Raw genomic sequence first — 26749 nt, forward strand, 5'->3', positions numbered from 1 at the left:
CTTGTCTCTGAAGAGGTGAGGCTGCTCTCCCAGCTGCTGTCAGAAGTGGCAACAGAGAGAAAACTGAAGGAAGTTGCTCCATTAGGGCTAACACATTCATCCAGTGAAATAAGCTCTCAAGAGCCAATCCTGCTGTACTTTGTCCAGCAACACCAATCCCTGATTTGAACAGCTGTGTTTTTCCTACAGAAATAAAGTGATTCAATTCAATACAGACTGGGCTCTGTTCACAGATGCAGCCCCCAGCTGCTCTGGAACCTAGGGAAGGAGACAGCAGCTTTTTCCCTTATCACTCTGGGGCCTGCCCAGCTCTGCCAAAGCAGCAAAGGCTTCAGCATAGCTGAGCTTTAGACAAATAATTCAAATTTAAGAATAACCATGTTCAAATTTTGGAAGTGCCTCTGAAGCTGAGATGCCTGATGACCCTCCTGGCTGCTGCCAGGCAAGCAGTGAGGAGCACAGAAGGCTGCTCCTTGCTGGACTGTCAGTGACCGACAAATTTGGCCTTTCCATAATCCACAAGCAGGCAAAAGTAGCCAAGGTAACACAGACCAAAGATGGTCAATTGCAAAAACATTTATGGGTTCACTACTGAACTCTCAAAAAACTCTGCTACTGCAGATTGTGTTGAGAATGACTGGGGTAAATGTAGGGTAGACCTGCTGAGAAACCTATATAAAAGGAGTCAAGATGAAATTGCAAAGAAGGCTGAAGGAATGGAGCACAGTCATTCTGGCATTTTATAACACACAGATTTACTCTGGTAAAGTAAACACAATTTCTTCTGTACCTATCATTATTTTTTCCTAATACTATGTTTATAAAATAATAAGTAACTGAGAAAAGTAAAAAACCCAAAAAATCTTACATCTTAGATTTCAGACTACATTTAATGGCAAAGTATTAACACATTAAGGAAAAAAGTCAAAGATAGTGCTTTATCTTTGGAAAGTATTTTTTTTAATTAACAAACATGACTTTAATGATGAAACCACACAGAGCTGATATTCCATTTCCCTCAGATAAATGCTGTTTACAGCATGCAGCTTCTTCCTCCATTCATACACAATTAGAACTGACTATATTTGCATAATGAACCAATTCTCCTTTCAGGCCAGTGTAACTGCCAAATCAAACAATGTGCAAATTATAAAGCAGGGACCCCATTGTAATATAGGAATAAAGTTTACCTGATTTGAAGGTCCAAAATGATCTGCCTTTTGTCCACATTTTCAGTGTACACTTTTACACCATTTATCCTCAGAGGCTGGAACAATGAAGCAAGTAAAAATTGGATTCTTCTACAGAAGTATATTAAACTCTTAACTTTGAATTAAAGGTGAATATAGGCATATTCTTGTCTGAAGTTAAGAACCTACTATAAACATTAAAAGGTGTGAAGTAAGGCTAGCACAATTTAGTTCAAATTCTTATTTCAAGGGTAAAAATTACCTTGCTGGAGTCCAATTAACCACAATCCTTCCAGAATTATCCTGGGTATGGACCACTAAACTTCAAGATTTACAAAATATTTAATAACCAAGCTTTCCCTCTCCCCTGCATAAACATCTGATTTCTCTGTAGAGGTGTATGTCTAACACTCCCAAAGCATTCTTTTCTGTGTAACTACAACAACAAGCTAAATTTAGCTCACAAAAACACAATTGCTTTAAGTGGAATTTACTGAGAAGAGATGGAAAAGAATCTGTAATTCCCATAACAAGTCGTATCAACCACTCTGTGCTGTCTCTCTAAATCATTGTGTTCATGCTCTCCCCTCTCTCCCTCACACAGAATTAACACAGATCAATCACACACTCAAGCCTCAAATATTCACCAAACACTGGGCAAGAGAGGATGACTAACAACCTCACTTTTGAGTCTTTCCTTTCTTGAAAAATTTTCTTATTTCTATTTACAGCTTTTTGATAATTTCTGTAAAATCAAAATCTCGCTGCTGTGTTGGGGCTGTGCAGCTCAATCAATTCAATCAAGGCTGCAATATAAAGTAAGAATAGCTCTTTGTCATGTCCAAGGTTACTCAATTCAGCTGCAGAACCATACAGAGGTCTGGGAGCTAATCTAAAACCTACTTAAAAGGAATGCTTCAGTCTATAATACAAATATATCTAGGGCAGGACAGAGGCCCCATGTAAAAGGTTTTACAATTAAAAAAAATAATAAACCCAACACACAAAGGTGCAGTAAAGCATAATGAACTTTAACCTACATAAAATAGAGTCACAAAGAGAGGAAAAACAATTCCCCTCTATCACACCTGAAAATTAATTTTAGGTTTCCTAACATTTGAGGGTGTGTGGGGGTGTTGATTTTTAAATCCTTATTTGAAATTCAATTTATGACAAGCAACAGAAACACAAGAGACAACTTCAAGAAAAAGCTGTTAAACTGCATCTCAAAGCAGAAAAGTTCTGGTTAATGCAGGGATGATTAAGTAGTGCTGAACTTGCTGTAATCAGAGGGGATCATTCTCAGCTTGCACTGGTCAAACAAGCTCTCCTGCAGGCATGAGACCCCTTCTTTCATGGCACGGAACAGAAGACAGACACCTGTATGCCCCTTTATACTCTGATTTGTGCACTCCTTGAAAAGCCAAGCCAGCAGCCTTGTCATTGACTCCACACATGACATGATCAGAAGTGCATCTGTGACAAGAAAACTGCACCTGGACCGTCTGCCAAAAGGATAATGGTCCCTGCTCACTTAAGGTAAAGCATTGCATGAACAATATTAAAATCACATTGCTGTGAGCTCTTCATGTGACCAGGCATTGCTACACTGAGTCATCTCCAAATTCTCAGTCAAGTTTCTGAAGCATAGATCCCAGGACATGCAATAAAGCCTCTGCTAAAAAACCCACATATTTTTATTTTAATGTTACAACAGAAATCCGAATCAGGCTTATGACCAAGTGTCACAGGGAAATATTTCTGTGCAGATTTGAACAGGCTACGTGAAAATGTTGTGTAAAACAGGGTCTCTTAAAAAAACCTCCCCAGACACTGACCTGATGACCAATATCAATCTTTGTAAAGCTGAAGGTACTGAGGTGGTTGTTTGCTCCTCTCACTGCTGGTTCTATGGTTTCTCGGAAGAGTTTCTCAATGAATTGACAAATAAAAGGCCACATCTGTTTTACAGTCTAAGGAGAAAAAAGAAAATCTACATGGAAGTACAGCTCTAAAATACATGAATAAGTTATAAATGTAAAAATCAGAACTTCACTGCATCTGAATTTTCTATCTGAAAATTCTATATTGCTTTTTTCTTACTATTATCTAATTAATTCATGTTCTATGCTCTTTGAATAAAAGCTATTTTTTAAAAAGTAAGCTACATAGATTTATATCTTAGATTATCACACACACAAATCAAAACTGCAAATTTCATTTATTTTTAGATTGTAGGTCAGGAACCTACAGTAACTGGAAAGTATCCCAGACAAGTAGAAAATTAAAGATTGTGTTTACAGCTGCTATGACTTCTACACAATTATAGCTGTCATTACTGTTATGCCACTTTAAATCATTCATAAAACTCACATCTTCAGGACCATGAAACTAAATTTAATCTTTCTTGTGACTAACTGGATCAACAATCAGAGACTTCAAGTGTATAAAGCATGAAGTTAAAACTACTCTGTTCTCAGATTCTTGCTTCACCTTTTATTTTAATCTCAGCCTTCCCTCCTGCCCCTTCCCATTTGGGAGCAATGTCCTTACCTTGTTGAGCCATTCTGCTCTCTCTGTGTCTGGAAAATGCACCTAAAAAAACCCAAAACAAATACAAAACACAAATTAATACAAATAAAAACCACTTTTTAGTTAATTGTGTCCAGTCATTTATAATACCAGAAAGCTTAGGGATCTCCCTAGGCAGTGGACAACATATTGAACAGTCAACACTCCTGACAAGAGAATTAAAACACGAGCAAATTAAAACACAAACTCATTTCTAAACTAAATAAATATATGCTTGGACTCGTTTCTGGTAGTAGCACCTGGAACAAAGTACTGCTGTAACACCATGGACAAACTAAAAACCAAGCACAGCCAACCCAGCTTGTGTCAACCAATATTAACAGGACACACGCGACTGCCAGAGTTCCAACTGCACTTCCACTTCCTTTCATTCATGCCAAATCTTCTTCAAGGTCAATAAATCATGGCTATAAATATTTAATCAGTGAAGTTGAAGCTCAGGAATATGGATTTAAGTTCGGCCAAAAGCCCTTTGAAAGATATTTCTAGTGATTGGTTTCTTTAAACAACTGCAGAAACCAGTCAGACACAGAGTGACAGTTTATACACAGGGCAGAAAGTACCTGTGGCAATAGGAAAACATCAACTAAATGCTGGATGAACAGACACAGTTTTCCAGACACAAGAGAGCACAGGTAGTAGCTTTACCTTTTACAAACACACACATCAAAAAAAACCCAACCAAAAATCCCCTCCAAACAAAAATAAACCCCTGAAGAAGCAGAGCTAACAAGAATTTCCTTAGAAACTCTCAGGCTGTAGAACAAGATGCAGATCACACCTCCCAAACACAAAGAGCCTTTGAACACACTAAAAAACTGTGACCTACATATGGTGACTTTTGTGAAGCAGTGTCTCAACTGAACTGCCAAGTCTTAATCTCTTCATAGCATAACAGATTGCACCACGGCTTCAACAGCAGTTATTTTTATTATGCATATCCCAGATGTGAACAGGCAGTGAAAGACCTACTCTTTAAACTGTATTTTCAAAAAGATGAATTTGAAAGCAAGCCCCATTAATGACTTCTTTCAGTTTTTATTCACTTCTTGCATTAACAATCAGCACTAACATATTCTTCATACACTCAATCTGCCCTCAGAGCAGTCCTTAATTTCATCTAGACCCCCAAACTTTTGCTATGTAGTTTTTGCTATGCTGCCCATCAGCAGCATAATTAACTGTGTCAGAGCTATCTCTCCACTCTGTTTCTTTTTCAACAATCCCAGGTCAATAACAAAAGTAATCCCCATGTTCCTACAGATTCTTGAAGAATTACAAATGCTGCTGTCTTCCACTGTCAAGAAAGGCTCTCAGCATCTTTTTCAAGTATATCACATCTCTCAAAAGCTTTACAAGCGGTGTGAAAGTGTCCAGTGATCTGTTTGACTGAGAAAAAATATTCAACATCATTTATTTTACTAAAGTTAAAATAATAGACTTATAAACGGCAGATGGAACAATTTAGGAACCATGTTATTTTATTTACTTAGAATTAATTTCCTAGAAAATTATGGTGGGTAGAATGTCATAATCTGTATTTAAGAGGGTTGGGGATGGTGTCCACTTTTTGAAAACAAGAAATACTTAACTTTTTTTTTTTACTTTTGCAACACAAGCAGTTACAAGTATGTATATGAACTTACTGCTGAACAGAGTTTACACTCAGTTTTTGTCTTGCAGGGTTCTCATGTTGCTCTCAATGGTAAAAAAGTTAAAGAAACAGAAAGAATGAACACTGTTAACCCCAACACTAATAAATAATATCTTGATCTTTCCTTTAAAATATTTGCCTTCTGAATCTGCAAACAGAAAAATACCAAGTCTGAGTAATGACTTGCACATGATGTTGGATCAACAGGTTTCATTCTGATTTAGGAAGGAGAGATCAGTGATGTTCAGTTTCACAGAGCTGCAGAGCTGTTCCACAGAGGGGACACCCAAGTAATCCAAGAGGAAATGGTCAGCAGCCTGCTACACCACTTAGACCAGTGCAAGTCTCTGGGCCTGGAAGGGATCCACCCAGTGGTACTGGGGCAGCTGGCAGAAGAGCTCCCAGAGCCACTTCCCCATCATTTACCAGCAGTCCTGACTAACTGGGGAGGTCCCAGGTGACTGGAGGTCAGCAAAGGTAACTCTGACCTTGGTGCCAGCAAAGGCCATGGAGCTGATCTCCTGTTATCACAGCATGAATGAGTGGACAAGGGAAAGGCTGTCAATGTGCTGACACAGACTTCAGTGAAGCCTGACATGTTTTCCCACAGCATTCTCCTGCAGAAACTGGCTGCTCATGGTTTGGACCAGTGTAAATCAGCTGGGTAAAAAACTGGCTGGATGGCCAGGCCCAGAGAGAGTCAGGGCTATGGAGCTACACCCATGGTTGTAACGCTGGCCAGTCACAAGTCTGTTCCACAGGGCTCAGTGTTGGGGACACTCCTGTTTACTGTCATTATCATTGATCTGTGTGAAGGCAGGGACAGCACCCTCAGTAGATTTGCAGGTGACACCAAGCTGGGTGAGAGTGTTGATCTGCTGGAGGGCAGGAAGGGTCTGCAGAGGGATCTGGACAGGCTGGACTGATGGACCAAGGCCAGTGGTATGAGGTTCAACAAGGACAAGTGCTGGGTCCTGCATTTGGGTCACAACAGCCCCAGGCAGTGCTACAGGCTGGGGACAGAGTGGCTGCAAAGTGGCCCTGGGGAAAGGACCTGGGGGTGCTGGTTGACAGCAGCTGAACATGAGCCAGGTGTGCCCAGGTGGCCAAGAAAGCCAAAGGCATCCTGGCCTGTATCAGAAATGGTGCAGCCAGCAGGACCAGGGCACTGATTGTCCCCCTGTCCTGGGCACTGGTGAGGCTGCACCTGGAAGCCTGTGTTCAGCTTTGGGCCCCTCAATCCCAGAAGGACATTGAGGGGCTGGAGCATGTCCAGAGAAGGGCAGCAAAGCTGGAAAAGGGTCTGGAGCACAAGGCTTAGCTGGAGCACTTGATGGAGCTGGGGTTGCTTAGCCTGGAGAAAAGGAAACTCAGAGGAGACCTTATTGTTCCCTTGTAGGTTGTAGCCAGATGAGAGGCGCTCTCTTCTCCCATGTGAAAAAGAGAGACGATAAGAGGAAATAGCCTCAAGGTGCACCAGCGAGGTTTAGAATGCATATAAGAAATTTTTTTCACTGAAAGAGTTGTTAAGCATTGGAACAGGCTGCCTAAGGAAGTGGTAGAGTCACCAGTGCTAGATGTATTGCAGATGTGGCATTTAGAGTCAGAGTTTAGTGGTAGATCTGGCAGTATCAGATTAACAGTTGGACTTGATGATCTTAGAGGTCTTTTCCTGAATTCTAGGAGGCATTGCAATGAACAGCAACAAAATAAGATAACTAGAAACAACAAATTAAACACACAGATGAGGAAAGGAAAAGAAAATTCATGGAAATACCAAAAGCAAACCTGTCTGCTGTGAGTAATGCAAGATATAACAGTTGTCATGTTCACGATTCAGTTTTAGTCTTCTGTACAAGTATCCAGTTGACATTCAACAGAAAAGACACACTAGACTTGAGAGAGGCTTCCTGCTCTAAATATAACCTCAGCCCAGATGAAATTCACCTTCCTCCAACGGGTGATCCAACTTCCCAGATTCAGAGTACAAACTTCTGAAGGCACAGGCCACATCCCCGGCACCGTGCACACAGCTGACATCCAGTACACCTCTGTGCAATGAGGAGAAGAGGAAGTATCTCTCTTGCACCTATCAAGCAGTCTTCACATTCAGTCCCAAATTATGCAGAAACACTTGAGATAGGTTGGTAAACAAAAAAGAGGCCACAGATACTCAAATCTACCCATATATGCTAATTTATTAATTTTTTATTTTATCTACTCTTCAGCCTTCATTAAGACCTTGCTTAACAGGACATGACTCTTAATATTTCCACAGATTTAATAATTACTTGTCCTTTGGTGTGCCACACCTCTCATGCTCCTACAGTTACATGAGTTGGCACTAAGCCTGCTCCTCAATTATGTAAGCCTAGTTTACACCTGCAGTTGCATGTGATAATAGGCAACAAATAATACAATATCTTCTATTCCTGTTTCTCATCCCTTTTCCATTCTTGCTTTTCTGCTTGCTCACTCCAATTTTAATTTAGTCGAGTTTGGTTCATTCTGACACTCAGAGAGCAGAGAATCTTATATTTTCAAGACTCTGAAATTTTCAGTCAAGCCAGCCTTGAATCAAAAGCTGGGCTTTGCTTAATCTTTAGATGCTCCAAACCCAGGCTGTCTGAAAACAAAGAATTAAAAATTTATCCATCTACTAATCCCATATATTTTCAGCCTGCTATATGAGACTGCAATAACAGTGGCAAAATTATTTTTTGCTTTAAGATTTTTTGACTTCAAATACAATCCTATGCATAGACAACAGGAAAAAGCCTGAGGGATAGAAGTTGGATCAGTCAGGACTAACACAAGAACATTGAAGCAACTGCACAAACATTTTTATGACCAGAAGCAAGAATCAGACCAAGTGATGTGCAAAGTCTGTTAATTCTAGTATAAAAATCTATTGACAAGCACAACAGAAAGAGACAGAAGTCAAGATTTCAGCTAAGACAGTTAACGACTAAAAGCATTTTCCTCTTGGCTTCTGTTAGTAAATTACTCATGCAGGTTTGGCAAGCAGTGTCATTTCAACCACTTGGTGTGGCAAGTCATTATTCAAAGCAAAGTATAACAAGAGAGAACTGTTGCAAGAAATGCCCCAATGACCACGTTCAACACCAAAAACATCACAATATTACATGTTCCAGGAAAGTTCTATTATTAAAGGTTATCTTGCAAAATATTTGGAAGTGCTCAAAAGATGCATTTCTGCACATTAAAAAGACGCTATCTGGCTTTCTCACACAACTGCTTGTGCTTAGCTCTAAATAACTTTCACATTTACTTTCTATTTCTGATCCTGCACTTCTGAAAACTCAATTCAGAACACAGCATTTTTTGTAATGATCAATAAAACACCAGAAAGAGCCCAAGGAATGCAGTTCTATTGTCCTGGAAGACAATAAAAGAAAAAAGGGACAAAAGAAAACCACTTACAATAGCAGTAAAAACAGCAGAAACATTTCTTATTATTTTATTTTTTAAACTCTCTTCATACTGGCTAAATTGACTCAGTTTTCTGGCCAGACCAGCATCTGCATCTTTCCAAGGAAAAAATCTAGACACAGAATAATAACTATTACACTCAAATGCCATGAACTAAGGATTGGTGGGAAATTTTGAAGAGTCAAATAGCAATCAGCAAATAACATGAAATGAGGATCAAAGTGCAAATAATAACATAAATGCCTTAAATATAATTTTTCATTCACATAAAGGAAGTTTCACTTATCTACATAAATCTCCCTAAAAGAAGCATTGACAAGAAATTCAGAAGGAAAGACATGACATCACCCTTCTGTAAGTAATGTTGAATTGCTCTCAACACAAGTCACAGGTACTAATAATCTACTTTAAAACATAAATTGCATAATAGCTGTTACTATTCACTGATACCCTCATTGTAAAACATTTTTTCTCTTAAAAATTATCTTTGAAAGTTTTCTCCATCCTTAAAGGTATTTATGAAACAACCCTAGTTAAATTTAACATTTATTTTATGATTATGAATAACACATAGGCCCTAAATATTATCTACATAACATCTACACTGAAAGTACAAATCTACAGGTATTGACCAGAGCATTCCAAAAACTGAAAACTTAATTTGCTCCAAACCAACCACTTTTCATGAATTGTGTATTACAGCAATAGAAGAAATAGAAGCAATAAAAACAGATTAGATTTAAAGAAAAAAAAAAAAACAAAAAAACCCCAACAACAACAAATAAAAAGCCCCCCCAAAAACCCCCAAAATTTTGGGTTTCTTCCATTTTATATTCAAAGATTAAAGGTAAGAATTCTAATGCTCTCAGGCACATGGTGTGATTCTTGGGGTGCTCTCCATAGGGCCAGGAGTTGCACTCAACAATCCTGACAAGGCACTTCCACACACTGTAGAATATTCTACATAAAAAATAATGTACTATCATAGCTATGCTTAACAGATACTTATCTGAGTCAGCATTACTTAACTTAAGCTTAGTTCCTTCCCTTTGCACTGATTATTTGTTGCTCCAGATGTAAATCTTAAAGAAACTATACCAGCCACTTTAAGGTCACACAATATAATCAAGTTTCTTTATATAGTTACAAAGCAGCAAAATATTCTTGAGCACTTTTCCAGCTATTTCACAAATATCACTTCTATACTGAGCCCTTCTGCTTACTTTGGAAAGCTAAAATTACATATATAAATCCTCCATCCTCCTCTCTAACAAAAGTACATTTGTCTAGTTTAAATGTAAAAATGTATGAGGGTATCACAGTAAATTTTCATAGTCTCTTCATACATAATCTGTGGGTAGGGAGAGACCATACCACTGAAGGAAATTCAGGACAGAAGCCCAAATTAGGTGCTCTAAAACCTTCTGAATGTCCAGCATAAGCAGTTATTTAACCATTAAGCCTAAAGCCAGTGGTGTGGCAAAAAACCAAAACACACTAAAATTAAATTTTCCTTTGAATTATAGCTGACAGTTTGTCTAAACTCACTGCACTTGTAACTCAAAAAGGCCAGAGAAAGTTACTAACAGGAGAAGCCAGCATGGATAGAATAAATGGTGTCATATAGTGATATTCAAGCTCAATTTAACAGCTATTCACTCCAGTGTTTTCTGGTTGGTAAAGCAGGCTGGCCTAAGGACATTTTAGGTAAAACAGAGCTCAGCAGGGCTAATAGCTTAATCCCATGTATTCCAGCCAGCAATCCCCTCTCTGAAGCAACAAGGAGCAGCAATAGGTGAATGATTGGTTCCCTTCCACTTTTGCCACTTGGCACAGCCTGCAGAGGCCTCTCCTCACAGCCAGGCTGCAGGGAGGACCCCTCCTTCCTGACAGGAGCTGAAGATGGGGGAGCTGGGAGGGAAAGCACAGCAGCCAGGCTCTGTAACTGCAGGAATTCACCTCTGGGCTTGACTGAGCAATTCTCCCAACTCCTATCAATACCAGAAATACCCTGGCTCTCTCCTCCTCTAAGGAAATCCCACAAAATATTTACTGTTGCAGAACTGCAGGATGCAGTATTTCTGAAAGGAAAGGTTAAATGCTAATAGTGAGGGTTCCTTAGAAATCCTGCAGGCCCTTGTTACTAAACCAACAATCAACTGTTATTCCCATTACTTCTGCTAATCTGATTAAGTTTCTGTTTAGCATGCCTTGGGATGGATTTTGTGGTTGCAATTTTAAATACATTAAAATAATCAGCCTTTGCATAGCAAAATTCATGCTCAGGACCACAAATGTGGTGTGTTTGCAGTTTGAGAATTAAGCCAGGACTCTCAAATCAGTTTCCCTGAGAATCATTACAGATAAGCTGCATGTGCCTCATCTTTCAACAGAAACATCTGCAAGGTCCAGAAGCAGACTGAGCATAGAAAATCAGTTTTGTCAAACACACTATTTATGTCCATAGGACACTTCACAGAATACCAGTTAGAAAGACCCACATAAATCAGTATCAAGTAACCTAAAAGTGTTGCAAAATAAGCAGCACAAGTTTTGACAATAATGGCCCATAAACAAACAAAGAAAAAAAAGTTTAAAAAAAAATCAAACAAAAGAAAATTAAGGGTAGAGGAAAAAATAAAACTACTCCCCTCCACACAGAGAGTGCACACACTGAGTAAGATATAAAGGAGGTGGGAAAGGACCCTAAAATTTTTGCCATGCCTCTATGATCATGATAAAACCTCAAAGTAAAATGGAAATAGTGGAAAAAGTAGAAACATACTTAAATGAAAGAAACAGCTGTAATACCAAGCAAGGTTAAGGACTATATTTATTTATAAAGTGGAACATAAGCCATTTAAGTGCTTGGACAACACATTGGAAAACAAAATAAACCTTTATGAAAGAAGCAATTACATGGCCTTTGAGTCAGATTTGCACCTATAAGACAAGAGTGGCTTTAGGAACACATACTTGGTACCCCACCACATGTTCCCAAAACACTCTACCAGCACAAACACTGCCACCCCACGTGAGCTGCCTCTATCAGTTCAAGTCCTGTGAGGTGCCACAGCAAATTACAGACAGCTGTTCAGCACGAGTTTTCCAGGGTGATCTCTGTATTCCCCCCTACCCTGAGCTGTTTCAGTCACTGTGAGCATTAGGGTGGAAAGTAATTTCTTCAACAACATAGCAATTAAAGACAAAACAAGCTGGTGCTTGGAGAAATTGAAACAAGCAGCTTTTCAACACCTCCAAGGTTCAATGGTAACACAGGAAAGCTACTACGATAGAATTCATACACCTCAAGTAATAAAACTGACATTCTTTGTAAGGTATAGAAATTTTAATTTCCTTACAACCTTCCTTGTTACCTCTGTTCCTCATCTCTTTCTTAAAGGTCTAAAGAAAAGCCTAAGGTACAGAGTAGTTCAAACCTGGAATAAACAGCAGTTCACATACACAGGACATTTCAGCATCCTGGTATGGCCTGAAGGACATTATTTCTTAATATATATTCATAAGTACCATATCTGGGGGACAAGGAAAGCAACTAGCAGCACATAGGCTGTGTCTTGTAAAGTCAGGCTAAACCAGCATGAACCAGACCCTCCCAAAACACTGCCAAGAGACACCACTGCCCATACACACACCCTTTGAACCTCACTAGAGCCCAAACTCCACAGAGGGATCCCATATCCAACCTTTCTGCTGGGCTAAAATTAAAGCATGCCATTAATTCAAAGGATAAAATGCCTTTTTTACATTTTACCAATAACCAGAAATTTATCTGTATTTCTCATTTTAATAATACAATCATGATACTTTGCTAAGATTTTTTTAAAATATATTATATATTAAATACATATACAGGACTGTAATTGAGAGTTGTCCCTCTGTTTTCCTGCTTATTGCAGAATTCATTAGAACAGCATTTAGAAAATCAACAATCCTCCAATTTTTGCTAGCAGCCCATCAAAAGCTTAATCAGCTTATAGTTTTGGCAGCTGAGGATTCAGAATCCATCCTTATGCAGCCCTGCAACACCACCAGAATATTCTCACCTGGATATTCTCCCCAGTTTCTACAGCAAATAATGTCTTTGGCAATGTAAAATAATGCTGCATTTGAAAAAGATGAACCCTGCCTAAAAGGAGGCTCCAGAGCTCTGATATGACTGAAAAAGCAGCCCAGAACTAAGTGCTGCAATTCAGAAGTGAAGGATGCTGAGCCATTTCAAAGCACAGCAGTTTCATTTTTTCATGCACATCTTTCACTTCAACATCTATTAAATATGCTTCTCTCACAGTGGCAGTGTGACTTGTCAAAAGCTGCATAACTTTTCAGCAATTTAACTCACCAATACCAAAACTAGATTCAATTTGCCTAAGTGCTGCTATTTTTGCAGAGATGGAGCGAGCATGCCATAATAGAAAGTTACCCAGAGACCTCCTACTTAGCAGCAGCTTGCTCTAACAAAATCCTCCGGGATAGGCATTAGAAGCAGCTGCTCTGGAAGAATGACAGAACAGAAGTCTGCTAGGAAGGGAACTGGAAAATCCTGCTTCTAGCCTGACACTCAGCCTCTGCAGCCCCAACTGAGGCAAGAGCTTCAGTCTAGAAACTAAAAACCGATCATCTTTAACTTCCAGAAGCATTCAGGCCTAATCACCTCACAAACCACATGAAACAAAAATCTCCTTCTCCACCAGTAAAGGTTAGAGTTTCTTTCCAAATACATGCAAGTACATTGGCATGGTTTTCTCTGGTATCTGGGTGCAGCATCTACCCTAAACACAACACAGGATGTCTGCCAGAGAGAACCACATGGGTTTGCTTTGCTCAGCTGTTACCTCTTCCAGAACAGAAAGCTTGAAGCTTTTAGTCCACTACCACAGATTCATCTTCTAGCACAGACTAATTTCAGAAGTATCTTCAAGTTCTCATATATTAGTAATATATATCATAACTCAGGCTTCAATGTAGAGATGACATCAACTCTGTAGCCAAACTGCTTTATTTTCACTCCAGTTTAATATCTTGTAATTTTTCCTGGATTGCCACGATCACATTTCTTTTTCACTTTCCATCTCTAAAAGGACAAAGGCAAGTTTTCAGTGCTTAGTTTGGAGTGAGACAGGACAGTAATAACAATAATAAAGGAGTAGAAGGCATATGGGGGGAATAGGTTGCAGGAACCTTTTAATGGTTTCCAGTTCTGAGGGACTGCCACCCAGAACCTCTGACAGAAGACTGATAACCAGACACAGGAAGAGACATTTTTCACATGTACCACACCTGTTGAGCACATCTTAAAGTGAGGAAACATAAAAATTTAGGTGTAACATTTTGACTGTTTACTATCCACATTTACAACAGTTTTTGTCTATACCACTTCCTCATTCAGAAGACTAGAAGCTAACATGAACACTTAGGACAACATGATGCCCTTTTCCAATCTCACCTCAACAGGCATTTACAGCAGAAACAATTGTATTTTATAAATGCTGATGTCCAACAGAGGGCCAGGACAAGCACAGTTTAAAAAAAAAATTAGTAGCATAAGGCTCTATACAAGTAAAATATCAAAAACTGGATTATACTGACCAAAGTCTTGCTCTCACACCATGTTACAGAGAAGTAGTGCAACCAAGGTTTACAAAATGAAACATTTAATGTTTCATAAGCCTGCATTAGCACATCTCCAAATTCCCACAAGCATTGCAATTACTGAAAGCAAAGACCCAGATTTTAAATGTTTAAACTGCTAAAAGGCATAAGATGAACCACAGCTCTCAGGACCCACCAAATTTTACCACTTAAAAAATCTTGCACAGTACTCTTGTTTGACATTATTGACTTTACCCTTGTATTCCCAGGAGTAATTTAATTTCTTCTTCTCCTTCTACAAATAAAGTCTTAATACCTTGAAATTCAAGCCTTCAGTTTTTAAAATAAAATTATTAAAGCATTAGCACAATATTTTCAATTTGTCGCATTTCAAAAACATGACCTCTTTTGTACTTTCAAGTCTCTATAACAAATTCATTTTCAGTTCCCTTGAGAATCCAGGCATGTTCCCACCCCCCTGCATGCCAGAGTGTCTTACTCTCTTGACAGTCAACAGCAGACAAATTTTCCTCTCTGGACTGCTAAACATTAGCTTTTAAAACAGCTTATACAACCAGTGTCACAGCACAACTTGCTATTCTTTGAACAGTCTACAGCTGTGAAAAGAAGTGCTGGGCTCTGCACCAAATTGCCAGCCAGCCTTGTTGCTAGTATCTACAACAAAACCCTGAAGGTTTCTTCACCTTTTACTCCACTGACCTCCTGCCCTATTCCCTCACCCTGCAGTCAGCTCTGATCCAGAGACTGATTCCTGCAGCAGGGAGAGCTCATTCCTTTAGCACTCACTGGACGGCACAGTTCATCTCCCTAAGGGAGCCATGCAGGTGTTCTGTGAGAGCTAAAATGGGCATCAGCTTTCAGAAAAGGCAAGTGTTAAGAAGCAATCATCACCTTCTGCTAGACTCCTCTTTCTCGGGCAGATTAAATCTTCTTCCTTGTCTTTAGCCTGAAACATCTCCATGATGAAGCCCAACCTTCTATTCTTTCTAATGTAATCTATAATTCACAACACATTTGAAACAAATCTATGTGAACTGTGACAAGTAAAATTGGCTTTGTATTTGTTAGGAATGAGCAATCTGCAAATTTGTATTTGAAAATACAAAAGAGCAAAATGGAGAACCTGGATTTTTTTTTAGTGGTATCCAAAAAAATGCAGCATCGTGACACAAAAATTCAAGTTAGGTTAACCTAGAAGTCCTAAGAAGTTAATCCTAAGAAGTCAAACAAGTCTGTAGAATACACTCAGCAGTTAAAACTTAGTGCTTGTTTTGACTGACTCTGACCCAACACCAGCAAAGATGCTTAACTTCTGCATACTGCACTGCATCCAGTACTATCCAGCCAGAGCTTATTCTTGATGTTAAAACATTTTTGAATTATAATAAGAAATCATGCAAGATATAACAGGCATTTTAAAATCCCTGTTTCATTCCTAGTTGAAACACTAGAAACCCACTATGTAAAATCCAGAGAGTATAAAGAATGCAGAGCAATAGACCAGGAGTTGTGTGGAACCTGTAAATAATCAGTGATTAACCCTCTCTGAAACTATAAAACTCTGCTGACAAAGTAACAGAAAGCAGAGCATTCCAATTAAAGTGAAAGCAAAAAGGGCTGCAGTGTTTAAATGGGGTCTCAGTTAATGCAGTGACAAATGGCGGGGAAGAAAGCCCCAGCTAACCTGACAGCACCAGGTATCAGATACATGTGCAACTCCTTCTGGTTCTTTCATTCAAGCATTTAACCAAATTCTTATACCAGCTTCATATACAAATCCCAGTATTTCTAATAATTAGGTAGATGCTAAATTTTTTTTAAGGTTTATAAGATTTGTTCTCCCTTCTCTCTAGAACAATTCTGTCCCCCTCAATGGGCTGTGTATCAGCACCCCTCAACAGTGTGTACAGCACTGTTCTGTAACAGAACTGCTGCCATTTCACTGGCAACACATTACATTGCAACTTCTGCACTGAGAAAGATCAAACATCCAGCTCATACAGCAATCAGAAGTGATGTCCAAGGGAAAATCAAACTAAAACAGTACTATGGAGTTATCCTTCCCTGAATGCCCTCTCAGCTTCTGCAAAGGATGGCTATAACCTTTAGCAGCTGCTGGCATCCTCCAGCACCCCTTCTATCTTGAGGCATGCTTAGCCCTTACCAAAGAAAACAAGCAAAAAAAACCCCACAAGCAATTCCATTTAATGAATACTCCTCAGGTAAATATACTTAAAAGTTTAAGTGCAGCCCTTAACCTCATACAGGATCATACTGAAAATGCAAGACCAACAAAATACGTAATTGGAAAATACTCTGACCACTGAATTCCAATCCCCTACAATTGCAGGACTCATTATCCTATTTTTGTTTATAAACTCCACCTTAAAACCATGGAGTTTGCTACTGTTCCTCAGAACAGAGCAGGAAGGGCAGCTCTGGTGTGTTTTGGTAGGCTGGGTTGCTAAGGAAAGACACTGAAAACACTCCCTGCTAAATCAAGTTTCTAAACTAAGGAATGCTACATCATGTTTGAGCTACAAGGTGGAATCAAAACCCAGACTGCCTCCCCAGCTAAATTAGCTATTATCCTTAAATATCAGTCTTACTATTTTAACTCTATATGTTAAGAAAAGGTACTTTAGAGGAAAAAATGTCCTCAACAATGACAGAGAGTAATGTTCAACATAAACAAAAATCCCCACCCAGTAATATCACTTTGCTTTGAAACAGAAAAAGTATTTTCATTATTTACTGAAAAGATTTTACAAAGACATAGGAAGACTTTTAAATTTGCACCAATGGCCTTTAATTCACACAAATCACCTTTGGACAGCCTATCTTCCAGCTGAGTATCTATCCCATGACTGAGCTTAGCACCTCTTATCCAAGAAGCTATTTTAGAAAAAGCAGAGTAAGTGTACTTAATTCAAACCTGCACAAGGACAGGCTGCTACTGAAACTGCATCCTCTGAGGAAAATTCATGTGCTTATGTTACTGGGCTGGCACATGCAGCATCTGCACAGTGGAACATGCAGCAAGTTGCAAATCTCCTGGGCCTGCAATGTCTCTACAACTGTACAATAATTTTCAGAAAGTGAAATACCAAAGTACACCATCCACAGCACTAGGAGATTTTTCATCCACAAACAGATGGACACTACCTGGCAGACACATCACAGTCTGCACCATATTGAAGTCCACACTTAGCGAAAAGGAAGATAAAGCTCCTCAAGTGGAACTGCAGCAAATGAGTAAATGAGCACCCAAGGCTGGCCTGTACATTTTTTCCAACAACACAGTATTACATGTTTTAGTATTTTAGTTAAAACACACCTGGATATTTGTCAGTCCTGTTGATCCTTGGACTTGTGTATACAGCAACATTTGTTTAGTCATTTACCCCAACCACACAAGTCTTTACAAATCAATAAAGCCAAGGGAAAAGAAATACTGCTAATATGTAGGAAATCTGGAGTTTGAAACCACCATTTCATCTTTTGAGTGAAAAAAAAAGGAAAAACACTGATGAAGTTTCAAGATGGTGTCATCTTTTAAGACATCAGTAGTAAATACAAAAATACAAAACACTAAACAGAAATTACAAGTCCAAAAATTATTTCAAAAAATTATTTCAGTTTGCAATGCTCCTGTTCACCCTACCAAAATTTCTCCAGGCCCTGCTTCCAGGAAACATCTCCTAAGATTCCAGCTTCCTACAGACACAGACACTTTCTCTCATGTCAGGACTGCAAACCATCACTGATACAATCTTTTGATGCAGCTCACTTGCAATGCTCCGCATCAAAACATTCTTCAGACTCTGTGAAAAAGTTTTCCATCTTAAAAAAGCAAGCAAAGTAAGTGATCATAAATTCTAAAAAAATGTAAATCCTCTTTCTAAATTAAGTTCTTTTATAAAACAATACTGGAAACCAAAGAATCTGCTTTCTCCAATGTTTTGGGAAGTTTAACATTTGGCCATATATGCTTTAAATGACACTCCATTTAAATTTCTCTGCTTCTAATGTAAATTCATTTATTTTATTTGCATATGTTTGTAGAGGAGTTCCTGAATTTTTTTGAGAGAATATACTCTGATTTTCACAGAAGCACTTACAAAAGCAGCCCTTCAGTGGAAGCACAGACTGTGGACAAACTACTATCTTGAGTCTATAGCCAAGGTTTTCAATAATGCCATCAGTTCACCTCAAGAATGGCCAATCAAGCGTGCAGTGCTGACTTGAATGACATAACCTTGCTTCTATACATACAGCCACTGCTTATGGGCAGCACCACTTGCATGGAGACGTTTTACTCACACAGAAACCACCCCTTACATAAAGGCAGCCTCTGCCCTTCAAACAAACCATGGGCAGCAAGTAGCTGAGTGATTTAGATTCAGTATCTCCTTGGCCTAGGAGGAGCAATGTTCCAGCATTAGAATTGTTGGGTGTTTGACAGGCAGGATGGAGACATAGCAAGAGTGAAAAAAGAGGAATTGGATACATTATCCCTCTTATAAATGCAACATGGAACTGTCACCTCTCCTGTTACTGATTATCATCAATGCTGAAGATAAGCCAAGCATTTGGGGATCTCTTGAATATTCTTTACTCCTAGCTCAACTCTTACCAACACACTGTGTTCTTCCACTTTGCCATTTAGCAGCAAAAATAGCCATCATAAATCAATGCCATTTTAATTAACAACAGCAGTAGGCAGTGTCACGTTACTGCCTCCAATTAATCACAACATTACACCCCTAAGAGTCTTTTAAGACTGAGCAGTTTATAACTGATACTTAAGCTCACAATTTCTGTATTTTAATCTGCATCTACTGTCCCACTCTGTGTATTTATACAGCCCATAGCTGGAACTGTGATAATCAGATCTTACCCACTAGACGTTGGTTGTATGACAAAGAAAAGATGGGAAAAACATTTTACATCTCAGCACCTTTTTACCTACATATGGTTTCACAGCAATTTCAATGATTTCCAGTTTTTAAGATTCAAATATTGTTAATCAGTAGGCAATTGCAACTGATTAATTACTTTTCTCTAATTCTCAATATTCTTTTATATGTTCAAGAATAAACAAGTCACTCTACACCTGCTTTATCATCAATAAAAGAGAAATAAAGGCCTCTGGGGAGATGTATCTGACATGTTGAAGATTTCCTTATTGTCAGTACAGTCCTCTGGAGATGTGTATACTGACCACAAAGATAAACTCCAACTAATTTGCACCTGTATGTTTAAATTGAAGTTCAGCAGATTCTAGCTCTAAGGGGAAACCAAACACCTATTTGCTAAAACCCAACTTAGTAATAATTCTGTAAATTCCAAGAAAACTGCCTGAACTGCCAACAACCACCTAGTAAGTCAGTTGTCTAAAATCTAGCTCCAAGAAATCTTGCCTATGGCAATGCAATTTATTTGACTCCTCCAAAGCAGAGCCTTCCTTCAGCTGAATTTCTCTTGGACAGGTTAATCTTTGTGCCCATGCAGAGAAAAGTATGTGCAGCCAAGTCACTGTCAGCTCTGAAACTCTCAGCAGATTTTGTAACAGATGCTAGTAATTTTTTTAGAAATTCTACCACAGAATATTTACTACATGTATTAATTAAAATCTAACAGTTGTGGCCCAAATTATTCTTTGATAAATTTAAGCATGTAAAAAGCAGCAGTGTAGTTAGTTAACCTCATTATTGTAGGTTCATATTATACAGAGAAAAGGGACCTCCTGCAAAGAGCTCTGTTCACCCCTTCCCATTCATCAAAGGCAGGTTCCAGGGACAGACCTTCATCTCTGGAAAGAGGTGCCCAAGTATGGGACCTAAATTTCAGTTTGCTACAGGAAGTGTGACTGTGTGTACTAAGTGGCAACAGATTCTCTTACAGGTTTTACTGTTCATTTTGCTGTTCCAGGCCTGGATCCCAGCCCTGTACAGCTACCAGATATTCTCAGCAGTCTTAGATCTGTACTCAGCTTCTAATCACATGTAATAACTTTCTTGCAAAAGACATCACTTGAGTTAGAAGAATGCAGTGATGACAGTTAAAATGAAATCAACCCCCTTGAGTAAAATGCCATAGTTATTTTCAGAGATCTGCATAAATAGCAGCTAATTTGCAACTATATCTTCCCAACTCAAAAAAGTATTTTCAAGAATTTGAAAAAGTCTTTTCCATGTACAAATAGACTCTGAGGAAAAAAACAAAAAACAACCAACCAAGTATTTTATTTCTTTACAACATCAAGGGATGCTGAAGAAGGGTCCACAACCCTTGTTGCCATATATGATTTGCCTTATCTGATACAGTCCTGACTGCTCAACGTATTTGAGAAACTGTTCCAACATAAATACTCAGCTGCCAGACTTCTCATTTTTTAAAAATACATTAAAGATTTCTCTTTTAACTGAACAGTTTAAGATGGTACTGGGTGTATGTGGCAAGATTCTCGGAGGATGGGCAGTCAGGGCCACTGGGGTGGCTTCTGTGGGAAGTTGCCAGCAGCTTTCCCTACAGAGTTATTTTCCCTATTTCCCTCCCAACAGAGCCAATGCCAACCAGCTCCAAGTGCACCTGCTGCTGGACAAGGCAGAGCCCAGCAGCAACTGCTGCAGCACCTCGGGGATAACTTCAGATAATTACTTCAGAAGAAACAAAAAAATATTTCACAAAAGTAGTTCTGTCCAGGGAAAAGCGAGAACATGAGAGAAACAACTCTGCAGACAGCAAGGTCAGTGAAGAAGGAGGGGAAGAGGTGCCCCAGGTGCCAGAGCTGAGATTCCCCTGCAGTCCATGGAGCAGGAGGTTGTGAATCAGGAAGAAAGTGAAGCTCAGGAAGAAGGGAGGGGTAGGGGAAGGTGTTTCTAATATTTGTTTTACTTCTCATTATCCTACTCTGATTTGACTGCTAAAAATCTCCAATTCGAGTCTGTTTTGCCCATATTGGTAATGGTGAATGATGTCTCTCCCTGTCCTTATCTCAACCCTCAAACTTTCCATTGCACTTTTCTCCCCATCCAGCTGAGGAGGGGAGTGACAGAACAACTTTGGTGGGCATTTGGCACCCAGCCAGGGTTAAAACACAACAACTGAAATTAACTTGTAAACTATGTTGGGAAATGCATTTATTTCAATTGTCACAAGTTCATACAGTTACATTCTTATAAAATAGTGACATCTCAAATCCCTTGTCATTGACTAACCTGGACTGCTTCATGTCAAGAACTTTTTCTATTTTACTTACTCAGTGGGAGATCACAAAGTAAGATCTTGACTTACACATTGCCTTCTCCACTGGAACATGACAGGAATGTTATTTCCATGTGGCTGACAATGCAAACAACCACAGTAGCAGAAAGCAGAGCTGGAGTTCATAACTTTAATGGAAAAGAAAACTAGAACAAATGAAAACCCTCCAGACAAAAAAAAAACCAAAAAACAAAAAACATTTCCCCAAGCACTGCAAGTCTCCAGCAAGAAAGCAAGTGACCTTGTAAGTTCTTACATGTTAAAACTAAACTAGAATCTTATGTATTACATGGGAATCAAGACTCAGAACTTGACAGCAAAGGAAATTCCAGAGTGATTTGTCAGAGCTTAAAACCCATTAATTTTAGGAACACTGATGAACTAATCTTCTCTCTCTGGCAAGTAAATACATTCTACTGCTCTCCAATAAACTGAATCTACAGTTTACCAGCTTGCTCCCTGAGGACAGAGATGTGAATCAATCTTATTTCAGTCAAGGATAAATGCTTTAAAGCTCCATTCACTTCCACTCCTCTAGCAGAGTTCACTGCAAGCACAAATACCTCCATTTACACTAAAAAAGTTTTACAAAATATCTGCTAAATATTTTACATTGCAAATACCAAATTCACTCAAAGTGAATGATGATGAAAGTTTAGGTGTATCCCACCAGAGCCAATACAGACTGCCTTCCAGTACCCCTTCAAGTCTTCCTTTTGCCCATTTCCCTTGGTAAATGTTTTAATATCATCTAAAATTACCCATTACTCCTCAATGGGCCTGTCTACACTTATTCCCAAACAAGAACTGCCACATACAATTGTCTGCCACTCCTGCATGGTATCCAGAACACCACTGTGCAGACCCTCTCCCAATCCCAACAGAGGTTCAAGCACTTTGTCAGATTTACTTTGTCAAACTTCCTCACTGGCTGTGCCAGAAAACCAAGGAGTTCAGCATAAAGGCAGCAGGTAGCAGGCAGAACAGTAACAACTTGTGTGCACTGGAAGCAAATCACAGAACACTGAAATAAAAGAACATCTTTGTAATTCCTCAGCTCTCAAATAGCAAAATTAAAGTACACAATCTTAAATGAACTTTATTTGTAAACTAAGCAACCTCCAAATCAGATCTACTGTCAGGCTGTCACTATGGCTCTGTGTGTAATGGATTATCTTAATGAACTAACAAGAAAAAAATTCATTAGAGCTTTTCTTTTGGTTAATCAAAAGTAACAAAAAGAACATATTGGTAACATTTTGGTTATTCACTTGAGTACACAAACGATAGGACGCAAGGGAAAGAAATGTCAACTATAATTGCAAAACTTTCAAAACACAAAGGACCTGAGAAACAATTGTTGGCAAATATGTTTTCTGTTATTAGACATCTGAAAACAAGCATATATTATATGCAACTTCTTATAAAGCTTTATACATAGCCAAACGTACCAGAAAATTAATTCCCATTATAAACACTTACATGAACATGACAGAAATAAGTGATTTTATCAAATGCACATGGACAGTTTAGGCACATTCACATCAGCACTGTACTCATACCTAGCACACCCTTTAAAGAAAAAAAAAAAACCCAAACACTTTCAAAAGCCCAAATATCTGTCCTAAAATATAAATGAATGTAAAGATTATCATGAACAAATAGAGAACAAGAAATTACTACAATTTAATCTAATATATCAATCTCTATGGAATATTCTTTTAACACATACAAGTCAGATGACTGAGGACTGGTTTTCTGTTCCCCCCATGAAACACTCTCTTATCATTTCCTGGCTGCCATTTGATATTGAACTGGCAGAGGGTGGGTGGGTGGAAAAGCATTCTTTTTCTAGTTCAAGTATTTTAGGAGAAAGTCATTGAGTGAGGAACACCACATTTTAGGATACAAATTCAGTCTGCATCATAAAATTTATTACTAGACTAAGGCAACTTCCTAGCCACACACAAGAGAGAATTTAGCATTCCAGTTCAACAATTAGCAAGATGAATCAACAGCCTGGGGGAGGAGGGAAGACTTGCCTCAAAACAAATTACAATTTTTCAAAATTCTGGATCAGCAAGCTTACTGCATTAGGAAATACTAACAAATGAAGAGAAGACATTTCCTCATTTTAATCATTTGTATAATTATATTCATTACATCAACAGTCAGCTTGAAACATGCAGAGAGCTCAAACATCTTAAATACTAAGAAGTCCTGAGAGTTTGCCCTGTAAGTCTGCACAAAAACTCACAGCTCAGAGCATGTCTTCTCACACTCCTTCCTGCAGAATAAAACAAATCACAGGAGCTCTTGTGGAGGTTTTGGATATGAAGCTGTAAACTTATTCACTGGTCTACAGAGGATGCTAAGTGAAGAAAGGCATCTGAGAAAGCACAGACACATGGGTTTTTTTCTATCAAGCTATGCAGATCTGAAATAAGGCATGAAGAACCACGTAGTACAAAGAAGCAGTAATAATGCTTACATATAAAGCAAGCTGTGAGTTCTCTGAGCTGTGAAGTTCCATTTCAGCTCTCCCTGAAAAGTTTTCCTCCACACAATTAATTTGTTTTTAGCAAGCTATTTTTAAAAAGATCAGCTACAAACTTTAGGAGCAGAATTGTGGATCATTACACTGCATGATTAATTCAAATCTGAGCAAGCAAGGTTTTACAGCTACCTTCATGCTCCAGCATAGCCTGTGTTTGCTTTTAAAAATGAAACAGGCAGGCACTGCATTCTTAGACATTCACCTTCTTCCCATCTTCCCACTAAGGACTGACAATGACAGAATACAACACAATGGATTGTCAATATATTTAATTTTATATTCTGTGTTGCATCTTTCAAATTTTTCTCAGAGGAAACTATTTCAGTCCGCTTGGATAATTCACTGAGCCAGTATCTAACTAAAGGAATGCAAACAAAGGTTATGAAAACAATAGTGTAGTCTGTTACTAGACTGACGTTTTCACATAAACAGATGCCAAAAGTTATGCAATTTACATCGCAAATGTAAATCTCTCAGGTAAAAGTGCTGCAACTGAACTAATGTAAACTCAACCCATGCTGCTATATGATAAGGACAGCCAAATGACAATGCAATTCTTGTCTGTCATATGACAGTTATTTTCAGCCAAGTAAAATTAGTTTCATGTTTCTAGTGTAGTAACAACTTCATGGCACATAAATCCAGGCTGCTTCAGCTGAAAACCATTAGTCCCATTTCAGATATTCAGGTCTTAAGGAAAATTCTGTAGTCACATCAGGGTGTAGCAGACAAAACTTTGTGCAATGACTCATTATATGGGAACGTTGGTCTTACAAAGGTTATTTATATAACAGGAGTTCCATTTGAAAAATCGTGTGTTTTAACATTTGCAGCACAGAACTTGCAATACTATCTACTTAGCTGACAGGCATCCAAATGCTTCAAAAGGTGTCATCCAAGTTTAGGTGTCATCACTACATCCAACAAAACACCTTTCTAAAGACAGCCTCTTTTTAATTTCTTTTCTTAATATTTAAGCAAATACTTGTATTTTAGGCAGAAAAGATTTCTTACCATTTGTAAGCCATAATTGGAGACTGAAAGCTAATTTAAATGACAGCTTAAAACAAAAAGGAAAATGATAGAATAATTCAGGTATGAAGAGACTTCTGGAGTTGATCCAATCTAATCACACACTAAAAGCACAATCAGCTTTTAAGCTGAATCAAAATACTGAGAGTTTATATGCCTGATAATGAGATAAAATGTCAAAAAATGTTATAAATGTTATAAAAGAAGATAGATATGCAAATTGACATTATAAACAGCTCCCACTCAAACTTTGCTGCCCCACAAAGATACCTCAGCAGCATTATTTCCACCCTTTTCTAAGAACAGCCTCTTTGTGCAGGCCCTTGCTCCATCTCACTTTAAACCTGAGCACAGGCTTCCGCCACTTCCCTTCTGCAGGCACTGGCACTTTTGTGGTCTCATAGTAAACTCATGAAACTCATCCAGCTGAACACCCAACTTGGCAGAAAACTCACAAATAGTTGGCCAAGTAAATTCTAATGTTGGCACAAGGTGGCACTGGGAAAGTGCAGTTGGATGCAGAACATCCTCTTTGTCAGGAGAGTGCACATTTACTTCATTTTGAAACTGCAGAATCAATCCCTTTACTAACCCCCCTGATCCTCTCTGCCACAAGCATGAATGCAGGAATGCAGAGCAGAGCCTACAAATAAAATTCAAATTATACTAAATAGGGACTAAGCTGAAAAAAGCTTTAATATTCTTGCTGTTGCTCCAACTTTTAACTGTATCAAGGAAGCACATAGAGAGAACTAAACCAAACCAACCAAACAAAAAACCCCCATGCCATTTAAAATGAAAGGAAAGTAAAACTCCACCAATGTAACAAAGACTAAAAGACTGGTACATGAAGCTTGGTAAAGCTGTTGGGAATAAAACACAAGAAGTAGGCTGGGGTTGGGGATCAAATGATGTGCAAGAAGGCTCAGGAACAGCTCTTTTCCTCCCTCTCCCAGACACCCTATTAATGGCATTCAAAAGATGGGACACAGCTTCATACCTGAACCCTGACATTAGGATGGAAATTTTAGGGCTTTTATAAAGAAACAAGGGATCAAAAAGCATTTTGCAAAGCTGAGGTAAATGGAACACACTTCTCAAGGCTAGTGTGCTGGTTTAACACAGGCCCCTAAAGCCAGGAAATGACTCCTAATTCTAAAACCTCACTTTTGTAATGAGGTCCTTACAAAGCAAGTTAAATCTGAATTAATTCCAGTCAATGGAGTAGAAGCCCACTATCAAATATGTCCCTAGCTGAAGGGGCAAGTTTGTACAACCCCTCTTTCCACTCCGGATGATCCATTATTGCCAGCTCAGAAACAGAGAACCTGGCATATGCCAGAAAAAACCCACATAAATCTGGCAATT

The 26749-nt window shown here is 38.7% G+C and overlaps 1 protein-coding gene across 2 annotated transcripts in view; it reads right to left on the reverse strand.

The window, feature by feature from the left end:
* The window catches only part of ESYT2 (extended synaptotagmin 2), an 80358-nt gene that overhangs the window by 46417 nt on the left and 7192 nt on the right, over positions 1-26749 (reverse strand). For both annotated transcript variants that reach the window (XM_066551184.1, XM_066551175.1), the window contains exons 2-4: positions 3744-3785; positions 3029-3163; positions 1191-1267 (exon numbers count right to left, since the gene is read on the reverse strand). In XM_066551184.1, the coding sequence (XP_066407281.1) occupies positions 1191-1267; positions 3029-3163; positions 3744-3785 (254 nt within the window). The remainder of the gene's footprint in view (positions 1-1190; positions 1268-3028; positions 3164-3743; positions 3786-26749) is intronic.

This window comes from Molothrus aeneus, chromosome 1, assembly GCF_037042795.1.
Source record: "Molothrus aeneus isolate 106 chromosome 1, BPBGC_Maene_1.0, whole genome shotgun sequence".
Lineage (NCBI taxonomy): Eukaryota > Metazoa > Chordata > Aves > Passeriformes > Icteridae > Molothrus > Molothrus aeneus.